This window comes from Enoplosus armatus, chromosome 1 (assembly GCF_043641665.1).
Source record: "Enoplosus armatus isolate fEnoArm2 chromosome 1, fEnoArm2.hap1, whole genome shotgun sequence".
In the NCBI taxonomy this organism is placed as follows: Eukaryota; Metazoa; Chordata; class Actinopteri; order Centrarchiformes; family Enoplosidae; genus Enoplosus; species Enoplosus armatus.
Genome location: NC_092180.1, coordinates 29,395,117 through 29,413,199, shown reverse-complemented (window position 1 = coordinate 29,413,199; position 18,083 = coordinate 29,395,117). Strand labels below are relative to the sequence as shown.

General features: G+C 43.0%; 1 protein-coding gene across 1 annotated transcript in view; it reads right to left on the bottom strand.

Annotated features, from left to right (window-relative positions):
- cemip (cell migration inducing hyaluronidase 1) overlaps positions 1-18,083 on the bottom strand; it is a 105,647-nt gene that overhangs the window by 29,374 nt on the left and 58,190 nt on the right. Inside the window, 5 exon segments of the mRNA XM_070904577.1 lie at positions 2,684-2,889; positions 3,251-3,460; positions 6,843-7,012; positions 13,170-13,361; positions 15,804-15,951. Of these exon segments, the coding sequence (XP_070760678.1) occupies positions 2,684-2,889; positions 3,251-3,460; positions 6,843-7,012; positions 13,170-13,361; positions 15,804-15,951 (926 nt within the window).

Here is an 18,083-nt window from a genome sequence, read left to right as displayed (position 1 = left end):
ATCATAAATCTTACAGTGTGGAACGTTGTTTGTGCAATCATGTTTGATTAAATTGGATTTTTTTAACCACAGTAATAAATACACTGGGATTTGGAAACCATTACAGAATACATTGATCCAGACAAATTGGACAAAAAGCCTCATTAGGAGTATAGTGCATCGTGTATTAGCAGGCTGTTATAACTGGATAAATTAGGAGAGAGCAGATGAAAGGGGGAAAAAAAAAGAAAGAAAGAAAGTAGAGGCTAAGATAACATTAGAAACAGCAAATCCTTCCAGTACCCTGTTGGAGAGCAGGTGGATGACTCCATATCAGTGAAAGCCAGTGCCATTATGCATCCCTAACCTTGGCCTCTCTGCTCTGCAGCTGAAGGCAGAGGCAGTGTGGTGAGATAAAGAAAAAGTCACATGACCTGGATTAAACTGCTTTATATTCTGAGCTGCATCTTTATGCTTTGAATATAATGCCTCTCCAACAAAGCGAAGGTGCATGGGGGAAAACAGGCTACCTCTACTGATAAATGTGCAGTGTGGGCTTGCATTGCTAAATTTATGAGGACCAATTTCAGTTTGAAACCATTGCAATGAGAACATTTCTGCGTTGTGAGGACATTTTGGTGGGTCCTCACTACGTCAAAGGACTGTTTAAAGGGTTAAGACTTGGTTTTAAGGCTGAGGTTAGCGTTAGGGGCTAAGGAATGCATTATGTCAATAAGGGTCCTCAAAAGTACAGGAAGAGAAACATTTCTGTGTGTGTGTGTTGGGTTTTGCCTCATGTTGGCTGTAGTTTGTAACTTTTTTAAAACAGGATCAAAATTCTTGCTTTAAAGGTTCACAATTTTTCAAGTGTGTCTTAATGAAACACAAAAAATACCTTGAATGGGGTTAAAGCAGCTAAGTCTGCATGTATCTATAAATGAATATGACTGATGATTTGATTTTCCACTGATCTGTTTTTCCTTCATTACTTTATGATTATCTGACCATTACTTTATGGAAGTTTTGATTGGACTTGTTAAACTAGTCCAATCAGAACGTCCACAAGGTAATGGCCGGATAATCATGAAGTAACAAAGGACTGTAAAGTATGCAAAGTATGACGTACCACTGTATTTGGGGGTATACAAACAGAATAACTAATAATTAAGTAGTCAGTAATGAATGAGTGGCTACTAGTCCAGTGCTAATCAGGAACGACTTATGAAGAAATTGGTCGTTATTCCGATTCAGGGACACTTATGATCTAGTCATTACCTAATGATTCATTAACATAATATCTCCCAGTCTGTTCTCTAGTAAGTCATCATTATCTACTATATAATCCTCAGTTTGGAGTTCAATTCAATTCAATTCAATTCAATTTTATTTATATAGCGCCAAATCACAACAAAAGTCATCTCATGACACTTTACAAAATAGAGCAGGTCTAGACCTGCGCCAGGGCGGCATGGTGGCGCAGTGGTTAGCACTGTCGCACGGGAGGTAAAAGCTGGTTAGAGCGGGTTAGGGGTTCGATCCCCAGCTGCTCCCATCATGTCGAAGTGTCCTTGAGCAAGATACTGAACCCTAAGTTGCTCCCGATGGAGACCAGCACCTTGCATGGCAGCTTGGTCGCCATTGGTGTGTGAATGTGTGAGTGAATGGGTGAATGAGACTTAGCTGTAAAGCGCTTTGGGAATCGTGAAGGTTGAAAGGCGCTATATAAGTGAGATCATTTACCATTTACCATTTAGACCGACTCTTTATAATGTTATTACAGAGACCCAACAGTTCCCACCATGAGCAAGCACTTTGGCGACAGTGGCAAGGAAAAACTTCCTTTTAAGAGGCAGAAACCTCAAGCAGAACCAGACTCTAGGTGGGCGGTCATCTGCTTTGACCAGTTGTCTTTGTTCTTCAGGAACTACTTATTAGCGTTTGATGTTTTATTCTTGAAAGACATTATGAAGCAAACAAGATGATGTAATAATTCACAACATGAAATACAGTACAATTATGAGGGACATAGCGTCGGACTGATGATTGGTTGTATAACATTTTGTAAAACATTTTGCAAGTTGGGAAAAGTTGGGAAAAGTAGAAAAATAGTTCAATCAGTGTTGTCTGCGCTGCAGGTTGGATATCAGGATGAAGTTAGTTTGACACACATTTTACGCAACAAAAACGTCTGCATCGAGTTGAAGTCAGTTCAACGTTTGTATTGACCAGCTGGAATTGTATCAGGAGATTTGTGCCTGCTGCTTATCCCTACTGCAGTGTTGAACACCTTGTATCTCCAAACTGAAACATGTTTAGGTGCCAAGAAAAGATTTTCAGTGCTTTCACAGAAATGTTGTTCACAAGTTTTAGTTACCAAATTTTCAGTTGAGTTAACGGGGGCTTTTACTTTAACCTGCCTTATCTTAATGTCAACGTTCCCCTTTCAATATCGCACACATCGGTCAGTCTGTATCTGCACGTTCTAATGCTTCATTGAATTTACATCAGACAAGACACGACAACTAGACAGCATTTGTTATGACTGCACCATTCCATCAAATAGAAATGTTCTAGATATGCATCATTATCAAAGTTCACCCTGATATATTTAGTATCTTTGCAAACTTTGGGATCTCCGCCTGGCAGATCCTCCATGGGATGGAAGAGGTTAAAGAGTGCATGGCAGTTTATGCACGTGTCTCACCTGCAGTCTTGGCGTGGGTTGGCCACATATCCTGGGTAAGCTCCTTCAGTGATGTCACGGCACATTTTGCTGTCTCTGTCTGAAGGCAGCAGGGTCCCGGCCCGCACCATCAGACCCAGACAGTGGTCAAAGGTGTTCCTCTCTTCTGGACCATCTTCTGTGAAGAAACAGTGGCCTAACGTGTCATAGCCCACCACATCCTTTACCTGAGAGGGAATAGAAACATTGAATTTTACTGATAACGGGTCACACTGGTGCAAGGCTTACGGAGAAATAATTGCCAGCAAAGAGTGCAATTGGCTGTGAAAGTATCAACACAGCCTTTCAGGAGGTCACTGCACACAGTAAAGACACAATCCAGCATATAACCCCCCCCACACACACTTCAGTTTTTGTACAGATAAACAATCAAGATAGCCTGGCATCGCCCAACCAATTCGGAAATGCTAGTCTGCCAGAGCAATTAAAAAATGGTTGTTGTTCTTGTTCTTATAAACAAGATTGATTCTGATTCTGAAGTAGAAATAGAACAAAAAACTGAAAAATAAGTAAAAATTCTTAACTGACCAGCAATCCATTGGAGCCATGGATGGTTACGCAGCGGGAGAAGGAGTGGTGGATGGACAGATCGGTGACAGAGGTGGGGGGGTCGTAGCCTCCCCTCTCATCCACGTCTCCATTCATATGGAAATGGACTGGATAGTGTCCCATCGTCTGCTGGCCCATGTGCTGGAGCTCCACCCCAGATATGTGAACTGCCCTGAAGCCCCGCTCCACCTGATAATGACAGCAGAAAATGATTCACTCCTGCAGGGAGATCAGGCCGTTGCATCACTCAAATGACAGCTATAACTGTAATCATTGGGCACAGCTAAAATAAAGCACATGGGGGTATTGAAATGCGATGATGTAAAGACTATTTCAACAGTAGGTGTTGTAGAAGAAGTGGAAGAGCAAGGGTGAGAGGAGAGAAAGAAAACAGGAGGGTGGGAAGAACGATAGATAAATGAAAGGAGGAATGAAGGAGAAATGAAAACAAGAGTGATAAGAGGGCGGTATGGATTAAGGTGGGTAGGGGATGGAGAGAGGGAGGAATCAAGGAAAGATGGGAAGGAGAGAGGATGACAAAGATAGGATGGAGGGAGGTTGGACACAGTTCACAGACAAAAGTCAGGAAGAAAGGACACTAGGAAAGGTGGAAAGATATAAGGATAGAGAGAGAGAGGAAGCATGGAGGAAAAGAGGTATTGAGGAGAAAGAAAAGAAGGAAGGTGGACATTTTAGAGGCAGTTAGCATGACAGGGGAGTTGATCCGGAGAATGACACAGAAGGGCAGATGGAGATTCGCCGGTGAATAAAAGACATTTGAGAGCAGAGTGACTTAGTGATTAACAACCAGAACCACAGTACCCCAAACCAGAACCACTGTTGCACCACATCATTAGAAAAACCTTCCTGACCAACTCTTTCAGTTGAAAGATTGCAGCCTTTTGAAAGAACAACCAGCTGTTGTTTTTTAAAAACATTTTTTTTTTAAAACAAAACAACAAAACAAACAAAACAAAAAATATATATATACATATATAAAAGCTGTAACAAAGGCTACTCTGATATAAGTGGAGATCCAAGTTTTTACAGTGACGGAACAACTGTCAAGGGGGGAAGTACGCCCTGAGGGGTTCATTTTGAAGGGCTTCGCTGAAATCTCACAGAGGCTTTCCTTTCTGTGTATGGTTTGCTCGTACGTGCTACACACACACACCCATGCATGAGAAATATGTGACACGAGCCTGTGGTATAAATTCGTAATTGGATATGATAGCTCACCCTGGGGAGAGAGAGGCATGACGGCAGCAGGAATACAACCACAGTCTCTCTGCCTGTCTCTCTCTCTCTCTCCTTCTGTGTTCCTCTGTCCTTTCCTGTCTCTCAGTGTCTCTCACCACTGTCTTTTTTTCTGCCTGTTGACAGGCCAACAGGGTGATACATACAGCATGGGTTTTGTTGAGAATCTTAACCTGCTCTAATTTGAACTTTTAATCGTTAATCGGAGCATTCAATTTTGATTGGCCAAATGTGGAAATATTTGCATGCAAATGGCCACATGGGGCTTTGCACATCCAGCCTTGGAATCATTCTTCTTCAGCCGATCTAGCAGATCTGGCAGATGAAGACTGAGGACAAATTCGAGTCGGGTACATCCCTACAAAGCTCATGACTGTAGGTCAGGTTGGAATGTAGATCTACTAGTAAATCGAAAGCTTTGCCTTCCAATGCCCCCTGTTGATCTCACGCTCCATTTTACCCTCACTTGTGAACAAGATCCCGTGACACTTGACCTCATTCCCTTGGGCCAGCAACTCATTCCTAACCTGGAGGGAGCAATCCACCATTTTCTGGCAAGAACCATGGCCACAGACTTGGAGGTGCTGACTCTCATCCTGGCCCTCTCCAAGTCATGCAGACCCTGGCATAAGCTTTCCCAGCGAGGCTGAGCAGTGTGATACCCCGATAACGGAGCACATTCTCTGGTCCCCTTTTTTAAAAATGGGAACCACCACCCTGTTCTGCAGGCACTGTCCTCACTTCCATGTGACATTGAAGAGTCATATCAGCCATACCAGCCCAATAATGTCCGGAGCCTTCAGTATCTCAGGGCAAATCTCATCCACACCTGGCGTCTTGCTGCTGAGGAGCTTCTTAACAACCTGAGAGACCTCTGCCAGGGATGTGGGTGAGATTTCCCCAAAGTCTTCAAACGCTGCCTTCTCAACAGAGGATGTATTGGTTGGGCTATTACGTACTATTTCCACCCCTTGACAATATTCCCAGAAGACCTTGCTGACAGGGGCCTCAGCCAGACGTTCCCAGTTCACCCTCACTACACATTTGGGTTTACCAAGTCTGTCCGCCAGCCTCTACCACCATCTGATCCAATCAGTTGACAGCTTTGTTCTTCTCTTCACTCGCAGGTCTGATGATACAACCACAAAGCTGATCACCGATCTTTGATAAAGGTGCTCTGATACCAGTACACTTAGAAATCACCCTATGCTCGAACATGGTGTTTGTTATGGCCAATCCATGACTAGCACAGAAGTCTAATAACAAACCACCACTCGGGTTCAGATCAGGCAGGCCATTCCTCCCATTCACCCCCCTCAAGTTGTCTCCATCATTATGCATGCAAGTGTTGAAGTGGTCTAGGCGGTATCCTCTCCAGAGTCCAACCATCTCCAATTGTTTGGTTCCAGACCCAGCTCTATGCATAGAGGTCAGCCCAACTTTGTCTAGTTGGTACTGCTCCACCTTCTGCACTAGCCAGAGAGGTGATGTTCCACGTCCCTAGAACCAGCCTACAATCAGGGGTCAGCATGCCTGGGTCCCTGCCTCTGACCACCATTCTCAGAGGGAGCCATTCACTTCGTGCTATACTTTTCTGACATGTTATATATGGCTGTTAATATGAGATAATAACAATAGGGTCTGCTGATGCAGCTGGGGCTAGATCGGAAAACTCTCATATAGGTTGTTTTGGAAGCGATGACTCTTGGTTATGTTGAGGGACTTGCTGATACAGATTTCTACAATGTTTAGCAACTACAGCATGGTGATCATGGTTATGGCAAATTAACTGTAGTTAAGGTTTGGTTTGGGTGAGACAACTAACTTGGTTAGGGTTGGGGAAAGATTGATGTGAGAGTCGGGTGTACTATACACCCATACACCACTCCAACCTCCACAATCTTTCCTTGCTACATAAAGGACAGGACACCCTACTTCCTACAGTGGCCCTGAACATTGGACTTTAGATCTGCAGACACTGTGGACACCTTTAAAAATCAGCTCACGACCCATTTTGCCTTTGTGTAATTGTTTTTCTTTTAATTTAATTAATTAGTTCATCAAACTTCCCATGATGTTGATGACCTAGGACATCTAAATTGACTTAAAAGTTGAAAGCTAGTAAGTTTCTAAAGTCAAGAATTACAGTAACTGTCACGTGCAAATCATAGTAGCTGTCACAAAAAGTTCAGATAGCAACAAGTCAATGCTTAGCGCTCACTATCCTCAGGCAGCATAGTACACAACCCCTGATGGAAGCTGGTTCACATGTGATTCACCTGGTTGTCTGCTGTGTAAACGACAAAGAGCGTACCTTCAAATGTCCTCCAAAAGTGTCAAAGTCGAAGAATTTGCAGGCCTCGTTGCCATAGCAGCTGGGCTCCATATCACCACGGAGCAGGATGTTACGACTCAGCAGGCCCACCTCCGCCCTCATATCCACCCCGTCCACTTCCTCACCCATGTGGATGAACTTGGCCTTACCTGCACAAACACACACGAATGCGCGCACACACACATCCACACACAGACATCATACCTCAGCCCAAGGGCTCAAACATTACAACAAACAAAATATAAAGACATCTGTTCAAAACTGCTGCATGGGTCTGTAGTCACCTGCTGTCAATGCTGTCTAAAGATTCACTGTTTCCACTAATGAGTCCTTTCAACAGAGCTGAGCACAGTTTAAACAGATGCCCATTCGCACCAGAGACTGAGAAAAGTACAGTTTTGCTGTTTGTTTGCTGTGTGTGTGTGGGGATGTGGGTGTGTAACCGAGCAGATGTTTCAGATAATTGAGGTGGAGGACATAATGGTAAAGCTGAGTCAGAGTTTTCTCTTTTTAAAGGAGAATGCGCAGGCGGCACTGGTGAAAAGACAGAGGCACTCATATACACATTGATGCATAACACACACACACACTCTACATGTGCATGGCGGCTACCTTGCTGAACTGCTGCGGCTCGCACTCGTGTGGCTTTACTTTCACCTTTTTAAGTTTTTTTTTTCCCCTGGCATAAAAATGGGCACACTTACTTTTAATACAAACAGCATTTTTGAGGTTTCACCTATAGTTCAGTTCATTTGGTCTGAATGAAGGAAAGAATTACTTTGTTTCCTTATGGTTAAGATGAAGTTAGACAAACTAACAAATGACTGACAGACAATTCATTGGACATTGTTTGAGTGATGTCATTCTGCATCATCAGTGCTACATCGACCAACTTAGGAAAATCTCATTCTAGTCATGCAGCATTTAAATGCTTTTTATGTGTATATTTATGTTCTCTGGTGTCACAAAGAGCACACAAAGAAATTACTGATCTTGAGCATTATTAGTAATATTAGACTGTAATTCAACGCCATACTATGAATAATGAGAGGCAGAGGCAGGGCAAAAAGAGGCATGCAATATTCACACTCACACTGGGCCTCAGCAAGTTTTTTCAAAGCTACAATATAATGCATTTGCATAGTGTAGCTCCTTGCAATTTACACCTCAGCAAATGATAGTGAGGCTGAGGTGAACAAAGAGGATCCCATGAAAGTCGGGGGTGAGAAGAAAAGGGCAGCAAAATAACAAAGTAAGTGGGAGAACGCGGGAACGATAACAGCTCCATTTCACGCATCCTCCACTCCTACACATTCACATCCTGAACACAACGCAAATGTGCTGATTAGGAGAAACAAAGCGATGCTAGGGGGAAAAAAAATGAAATCAAAGACATGTTCAAGTGCGAAATCTGAGAGACAGAAGATCACACACCCACATGCTTAATCTCTTTTCTCCTCCTACTCCCTCCACCAGCACAGCCAGGACTCAAAGAGTACAAATAAACACTTTCATTCCAGCTCAGACTTAAAACATCAACAGCCCAGGCTCAAAAGACACGATTTAAATCCCAGTTTACAACGACTACCTACTGTTCATTAGTTTTTCCCACAACCTTGTTGTTGTACTTTTTTTAGGGGAATGAATAACCAACCTTGTTCATTTTTTAACTCTCATGCAAAAAGTCACTTTATTTTGAGAGTTATTGATTGTTTATAAATTGATGAATAGTTCTTCATGGGGATCAGCAGGTGCTGCCAGGTACGATACAAGCTCCTGTGACTGGTCCTGTACACTCAAAGGGGGCCACTTCAGAGATCATGTGAGTTGGTATGCAAGGACATAATCACTAATATGTCATACAATATCGTCTCTTCTGATTGAGACTGAATTTCCTCAAAGTGATTGAATAAATGCTTTTATATTGAAATATTGATTTTGGACCAGTAATAGCAGCCACTGTGGAAATGATCAGATGATGGTTATTTTTAAAACATACAGCCGGTTAAAGTTATGTCCATCTTCAATTTGCCAATTAGCCACCATAAGCTACTGGTAATAACCAACAAATGAGGCTGTAGCAGCAAAACACCTGAGTATATTGACCTAAAAAAAAGGGAAGATATGCCATTTCTTCTTTCAAAAGTGAAATAGTCTCACTTGAAATATATAAAAGGAAAACTGCCGGCTCTTGGATTTAATCCGGCCAATTTGCTTTCTCTGAATGCAAATGAGGACTGTTCTTGTGCTGTTCAAAAAGACCAACAGACAGGCATTTAGCAGTTAGTTAGCCAGCTGGTGGACAGATAGCGAAACACTTCATATAGTATCATTATTTTGTGCATAACATTTTCATGTTAAAATGTCTGAATAAAAAGCTTCAGAGAGAGAGCGCTGCAGTTATTTCACAGTAGCACAAGCAGCTTAAGAGCAGAGCTGTCAACAGTGTCATTATCACTGTCAGATATCAAAGAAGTTTGTAAGTATTAGAGTGTACAGCTATGTAGCTGTTAACATAATATTTGATATTTGAATATTACCACTAATGTAATATCTTACAAAATGTAGGCTTAATGTCTACAGAAAGCTCCAACTAGCAATGGGTAATATCTCACAAAGCCAGCTCAACATTTTCACTTACAATTGTCTTGTATGGCATTTGAATTCAATTCAAGAGATGAATGATGAACTTTCTCCTTCATCAGACATCTGCATGAACCCTTCCTACACCTGATTGGATAATTGTACTATTCGATGGGCGGTGATTGGTCTCTCCTTCAAATCTTTATCTGGAGACAATGCCAAGATTCAAACTTCTTCCACTATCCACCAACATCAGTTTTCAAATAAATCTAAGGCAAGAAATAGCCCATGCAATATTAGACTCATACTTCATTTTATATGGCATGTGGACAGTTTATGGGGCTGCTCTGGCTACTGTTTTTCCTCTTTTGGTCTGAGCTGCTTAATGAAGTGGAGTCTTAATGCTACAGCATACAATAATATTTTGGACAAGTGTGATTCCAACTTTATTGAAACAGTTTTCCTGTTTTAACATGACAATGCACCCATGCACAAAGCCAGAAGAACTTGACTGGCCTTCACAGAACCCACAAACACCTTTGGGATGAACTGGCCAGACCTTATCTTGAATGGGAGAAAAGCCCTGCAGCCAATTTATAACAGTAGATTAATACCCATATTGTCAGAATCACATGATACATTATCACACACAACTTAAGTGTGTGGGTGTCCACATACTTTGCTTGGATGTCAACATACTTTTGTACCATGTAACCTATCTACTGACCCAGTTTTGATAACGGGGTTTGTGAGCTTTGTCAATACTCTAGAGTTTGTTATTTATTTGTTGGGAACGATAAGGTCTCAGTGGATGCTTCCAGACTTCTCTCATAGTGAATACTGACCTGGAGAGATGCAGCCTGGCTTTTAGAAATAGAAATAGAATAATGCTAAATCCTTCACCACTGCTCCAGGCCATTGATCCACTCCACAACATTTATATCTGCACTCATCATCATTTATGCCATTCAGAACTGTCAAAAGTTCAACATGTAAAACCCAGGCACAAGTTATTGGACTCAAACTGATAAATAGCCCTGGGCTATCTGTCTCTGTGTCTCTCTCAGCCATCTCCCAGCTCACAGCTGCCAACAACAAAAACAACACACCCTCCCTGTTTGTGCATAACCTCAGGGGCTGGGGAATAGTCTTGATTATCACTGCATGTTCAAAAATGGTGCAGCAAAGTGGCACGCAGGCAGAAATTAATGAAATGGTTCACAGTCAGGAGGCAAGTGACAGGAGCTCTGAGGAACAGCCTTGGGCTCACAAAAATAGGATTTACAGTCTGGATGGTCAAACACCCGGTGACGTCAGAGAGCTGAGGAAAAACAGAGAGGAAGATGGTGGTGGTGGTGGTGGTGGGGGGGGGTTATAATGGACTGATTATCTGATGCAGCCCGGCAGGGGAGAAACGCCAGCAGCTCTAGCATAGATTTGAAACTAAATCCTGGACTCTGAGACTGGAGAAGAATTGCAAACTTGACTTTTTGGTGTGTGAATCGTGTCGGGCAGCTACAGCTCTGAGAGGACACGTCATGTCACGTTACTGCTGACTTTTAGTTATTTGACTTTACAGGAGAACAGAGAGGGCCGACAAAAAAAATGTGGGTCCATACTAGCATGTATATGTGTGTCAGCGTGAATGGGCCCAGTTAGGAACACACAGTACTCCAGGATGCAGACTGAGACATTCCTTTGGCCCTGAGTCAGTCCAAACACCTTCCACTGACTCCCACACACTGCTCTAGGCTGTCTCAACTTGGCCTCTATCAAACTGGGTGTTTATGTGCACACACACACACACCTCCGAAAATTCAGCCTTAACTCTCATGGAAGGGTTCCCTAGCAATAAAGATGGTTTCAGTGTATGATTTAAATCTGTTTAGGCAGACAGAAATTCCATAGTTAACAGGGATTTCATTCCAAATCACTACAGGCTATATCTAACAGAGGAACACATTCACTCCCTCTGTAACCAAAATAAAAATGATCGCATCCTGAAAAAATGTCAGCATCTTGCCAGCAAATGTAGTAATAAAGCCATTTAAGTTATAAACCTTAAGGCTTCAGAACTTGTTGAATTAGAGATGGCTGTGGTGGCTGGTGGTAGCAGCAAGTGCGGTTTAATAACACAAGTCTGTTCAAAATTAGACCACTGGGGGCAGCAAACACACCTTGAGCAGCCACTCTGTCAGGAATACCACAGAAGAAGAACAACTGGTTTGTGTCTGTTTATAGCCAAACTAACTGTGAAAACTAAGTGTATTTTCTATAATGCAGTTGTTCATCTTTAGTATTTATCAATTAACCAGACAGGGCTAATGCCGATCTAAGGTGTCAACTGTCAGTCACCCATCATTGTCTATGCAGAAAGCTAAAAGGACTTTTACTTCTGGAATCCTGGACGCCAAAAATAGCCCTTAAACAAGACAGTCAACTATACTGACACATGATCGAGTGTTGCCTTCATACGTAAAATGTACGCATAAACCAGCTTTTTTTTTTGCATTCATATGCATTGTGTCTTGTGAATCGCTTGTGTTAAGGTACACAATTTTTAATCCTGCAGAGGAGAGGAGGACTCTGTCAGTAGCAATTAAAACTACTATATAGAGGGGTAATTATTGAATGTAAATACATCGAATGGCCATTGGAGGAAGAAATGACAGCCGTAAATTGTATCAGCAGCGGGGTTTGACAAAATGAAAATCTTGAGGATTATTATCATAATTATGTAAACAGAAATTTATTTTTAATCCCTTCATAAGAAATCATTATGTTCTTCTGATGGAGCTCTAACTCATAAGGTTTCTGTGTTTTCTGAGCTCTACGTGCCCTTGGATTATAGTAGACCCAAACTCAAATTAAGTGTGATTGTGCTTTTCTTATTCTGGCATCTAAACTGTGAAACAAACTGTCTGACTGTGTTAAAGGTTGCCAGAGTGCATAGCCGTTTTAAGAAATTGATTTGAGACACAGTTTTACCTTTCTGTGTGACTGATGTATTTCCACTACTTGTGTTATGTGTTCAGTCTTCATCAGTCCAGCTCGCTTCTTCTTCTGTCACCTTTTGCTTTTAACCTTATGCAACACTTTGCAGCAAAGTGGTTTGTGTTTAAGTGCAATAAAAGTAAAGCTGACCTTATGTAGCTTGCCATTTCAATTTAGAATTAAATTCCTTTCAATACAGTGAAAACATTGTGTTTGTGAATCTTTCATATGTAGATATCTACAAGATAAAATGTTTCTATGTGTTAATGTGGATCAAGGAGCAATGCACATTCTGACAATCCCACTATCTAGAATTGATGTAATTAAAAAAAAAAAGGGTGCAGTATTCATTTTAAACTAAACCACATTACAGTTCCATGAATCAACATTTAGTTACAGTGTTGTGGGGGCAGTGGGAGCCTAGCGGGTTTATGACCCACTTTTCAAGCCAGTGGTCACTTCAAAACCGAGTACAGGCAAGGAGAATATGAGTGGAGAAAGTAAGTTACACTCTCCCCTACAATAACAGCTACTGTCAAAAGACTTCTCCAGCTACAGTAGTCTCTCAAACATGTTAAAGAACACTGTGGACCAGACTTTATGCCAATAGTTAAAAGTCTGGTTAGTCTGAGACTTTAACTTGATTGAACTGCTCTGACATAAACGTTTGCCCAGCAACATCAAAACCTTTCATTTCCTTTCATTACTTTGGGTCACTGGTTCTCTCACCTTGGACCCTAACCTGGTTGGACGAGCAGGTAGGGCAGGGCAACAGGGTGAATTCTTCAGCCTGGTGCATGGAGTAGTCGGTACTGGCCACCGCCACCCGATCCCCGGCCCCCCAGCCCTCTGGTTGATCGGCAAGCTCCAGGATGCTGCTGTTGGACAACATGTCGATGGAAATGAAGGCCTGCGGACGAACTACAGGGGCAGACAGTGAGAGTTAGAGCTCACAGAATGCAGCAAAGCTGGCACACGTACTGCTACACACAGTCGCGCATATAGCTAGTCTACATTGGAAAGGTCAAACCCCATCCATGCCCACAGTGCATGTGTACATATTTAGTCCAGGCTCATTCCAGTCCAGCACAATTTTTTTGTGGCAGGGTTCTGCAATATGGTTTGATGGTTATTTTTTTAAGCTTTTTGCAGAGCAGAGCAGTACAACTTGAGTTACCTGGCTGAACTGGCTTTCAGGTTTTGCTCTATTTCGAAAAGGAATTCTTACACCATTATTTCATATTCCCATATTTCATGGTGTAATGATACCACTAGGATAACACTATCTCAGGCTAGCTCCATTCATGACCACTTGGAGGACTGCCTTTTTACATCACATCATGGCCAAGGCCCTCTTTTCCACAGTGGACTACCTGGTTTCACGTGGCTGCAGCTTGCAACTCAGGTACATGATTGGAAGTTCTTCTACAGGGTTTCTTTGAGCCAGTACTGGTCCATGGCTGAATGTACTATAAATCTTCTATAAAATCTTCTTGAGGACAGGGGAAGAACACAGGCAGGCTTTCGAGGTGCGTTCACCGGGTTCCTCTGGTCCTTGCCAGTGAGTGCTGTGAATGGGGCTGCAATAGTTGCAAACTGGGGCATGAACTGAACTGTCTGTACCAGCCAACCAAGAAAGGACCGTACCTCCTTCTTGGTGGGAGGTGGAGGGCAGTTCTGGATAGCTTCTGTGTATGGCTGGCATGACTCCTCCAGCGGCACCTGCCAGCATCCCTTACACAGATCAAGAGTGGTGATGTACTTGGCAGCTCCGATCTTCTCCAGTAAGTCATCGACTATTGGCATGGGGTGGGCTTCAAACTCCAAGATGGAATTGAGCTTCCTGAAATCCATACATATATCCGGAGGGAACCATCCTTCTTGAAGATGATGACCACTGGACTGCACCACTCTGAGTTGGAAGGCTCAATCACTCGGTATCTCCTATACCTCCTGCTGCAGTTTTTCCATCAAATGTTGTGGGACACTGTAGGGACCTTGGCGGATTGGTTGTCCATCCTTTAGTCGAATGTCATGCTCAACAAGGGTGGTTTTCCTGGTCAGACAGTCAAGAGGGACGGAGCCCCCTGGAAGACCTGGAGGAGCTGTGCAGCTTACTCTGGCGCAAGATATGCCAGCACAGGAGCAGCAGTCATAGTTAGGGTTTCCAGTTCTGTCTCCACTTCCTCTTCTATGTCCACTCCAGCACCAGCAGAGCCTTTTCTGGAGCCCGGATTTGACGCTCCTTCCACTCTTTCAGTATGTTCACATGGTAGGTCTGTTTTGGTTTCTTCTTTTCCGGGTGGCTTGCTGTTGGAAGCAATAGAACTTTTGGGCCAGGCTGGGAATCACGGTGCTGAGCCTGTTGGTCATACCAGGTCTTTTATCTTTTCTCGACCTCATGCAGGTTGACCTCTGCCTCCTCTTGGTAACTTGCCTTGCCCTCATCTCAAGCACAAACAGCACCACCCCTCTGTCGCTTAAAGTGGTGGAAGGGGCCTCCCAGCTCTTTTGGAGTAGATCCAATGGCACCTGTACATCTCAGCAATACAGCAACTCAAATGGGGAGAATCCCATTTAGGCCTGGGGAAGTTCTCTGTAGGCAAAGAACAGAAATGGCAGCCAGTGGTCCCAGTTATTGCCAGTGTCATCCACGAAGATGCTGCAGAAGCATCTTCTTCAGCATCTGGTTGAACCTTTCAACAAGACCATCAGTCTGTGGGTGGTATGGCGTGGCCTTGATTGCAGAGATGCCCAGTTGTTTATGGAAGAGCTGCATCAACCTGGAGGTGAAGTTGGTCCCCTGATACGTCAGGATCTCATCCGATATACACACTCTAGATAACAGTTGTACCAAAACACGCAGAACAGTGGGAGCGATGATGGTGCGCAAGGGAAAGGCCTCTGGGAAACGGGTGGCATAATCACAAATGACCATGATGTACTGGTGACCACTTGCTTTTACCAGAGGGCCCATGATGTCCATGGCAATCCTGCTGAATGGAGTGGAGATGACAGGAAATGGCTGCAGAAAAGCTCAGTCAGACTTGCAGGCAGTGCATGTTTTCTGGCGTGGGGTGTGTGGTGCAATACTTCTGAATATCTTTGTACATAGAGGGCCAATAAAAGCATGAACTGATGCGAAGAATTTGTGGTGGCCAAGGTGTCCGGCCCATAGGAGTGTGTGTGCCAGGTGCATGACAAGGGATCTACAGCTAGCAAGGATTACAAGACGCCTGTGGTCATCATCAACTGTATACAACACATTCTTGTCAACAATGAACTCTCTGTCATACTCATACACATACCATACTCACAAACATACATACACTTGAGGAGTAAGTAAGTAAGTGATGAACGTACCCAGTTTTCCACAGAGGAAGCGGACCCTGTAGTTCTGACAGAGGCCATGAGCCTGGTCCTTGTTGAGGCAGACAAAGCCATAGTCCTTGTCATTCTTGTGGATCACATCTCTTGTCTGGTTGGATGGTATGCCATCATGGGTTTCAGCCTGGACAAGGGAAAGATGAATGACAATAATCAATGGAGGGTACTGTTTGCAAAGACACTTTTAAAACACCAAAACATTATTGTCAAATTGTGTAACGCATCAATGGTATTGTAGGTATTTCAAAATATTGGGAAATGCATGAGCGAAAGACAGAGAGATATCTGGCCACTTGGCATCAGGACATCCCTTGTTTGCAGACATCTAATAGGCTGGGCCCTATTTAAACGATCTACAGCACATGGTCTAAAATGCATGGTGCAAGTGCATTTAGGGCATGTCCTGCACAGATCCATTTTTGGGACATTGTAACACAAAGCTCATCTACACACAGCTGGCGCAGCATGCACCTTCGTTAATTATTTAAATCTTAACATAACTTAGCGGCAATCAACTTTCTGTGCCTCTTTTATTCTGCAACATTTCCCACATGTGAATTCACTGTCAATGTTAAGATTGTTTTTTTGCACAGGCCTTTTACATGGGAACTGTGTAAGCTTTAACTCTGCTTGCACTAAAAGTGCTCTTGTGCAATCCAGCGGATTTCCTTTCAGAACAGAGCTGGTGGCATAACGCAGTGGAGAGGCCAGCAGAGGTTGCCAGTTCTCCTTGTTTTTACATGTGGTCTCATTTGTTTAATGATGCTAATGTCTTAATGTCTTGACATTAAAATGCTGTACATTCCTGATAAACCTTTCTAAAAGACCAATAAAACTATGAACTCTTGGACTCCAGTGACCTTCAGTGTTATCATTACAGTGCAAAGCCAATCAACAACAGGAAAGTGCTGACATTCAGTCTCAGGCACTGAGCCCCTTCACATTTCCTTAGGATGGTCCGATATTCCAAAACAAATCAGAACCACATTACATAACATATTGGAATGAGACAACAAAAAAACACTTGGCTGCTAAAAATAGAGACCCCACAGAGGCAAATTAGACAGTGAAAAGTGCAAACTGAGGAAAACTTTAACTGGCCAGACTCAGTGGAAAAATGATGACACACACAGAGCTGGCAACCTAGGGAGGAAATGTTCTTCCTAAATGTTTATGAAATTACAGTGAATTTGCAGCTACTAATTATATGGAAAAAGACTAGATTTGTGCACTTATGGAGATAATTATTTTATGCCAACAATCCATTTTAAATTATTTCTTATTTTAGCAAAAAGGGAAAGTCCAGTAAGAGACCAAGATAACATAAAGTTGAATTGGAGATGCAATGGAGCAAATTGATCAAGTAATACTGCTGCACAGCAGCTGGAGCCTACAGTAGCCATTTTTATATGGTAATGGTATGGGTGTTGGAGACGGCATGGGCAAACCTGGCACTACTGCTTATCTTCATGGAAGGCTAACAGCTGCTGCTTAATGGTGCCAGGCTGGATCCACATTCATTGGCTGCAGCCATGTCATGTCCCAGCAGCACAGTAATGGCAAGATGGCTCAGCGCCGATGATCGGCTGACTGGAAGGACACACCCCCAACAAAACTGGACACAGAAGCAGCTGGAGCTGCCATCCATGTGGCGGCTCCTCTTTGGTACACTATTAATGCAACATTATTGTTGCTACTTGTAGATGTGAGTTTAAAGTTATAATTCTTAAGGTTTTCATGAAATCAAACCCAATTTGTGATACTATTTGTAGTCATTATTTCTTCTGCAATGTAGTGGCGGATTATGCAGTTCCCATGTTGCATTCAGATTGCCCTCTCACGCACTTGGGATTCACAAGAAACAATGCAACATGTAATCCATCGTAATTTTATCTCACTGATAACAGCCTCACCGTTTACTGTTCACTCTCTTTACACTGTGTCAGAGCTGTATCGACTGACTGCCAATACAACTGGAACAGCCTTTTGCTGCTGCTTCACAACGAATGCATTCAGCTGGCAAAACACTGAGTGGCTTTTCTTGTGAAGAAGCCACAGGAGAGGCAATGTATTTGTCACTGAGGTTAGGAGATTGTGCATCAAAAATGCATTTACAAAACAAGACAATGGTTATTTTGGTCATTTTTTTGACAGCAGAGCAGTATTAAATATTGCATGGAGTAATGGAATAAGAATGGCTCGACACAGAGAGCAGCAAGATGAAGAACTGCAGGCGACGGGCTCCACAGCAAGCTA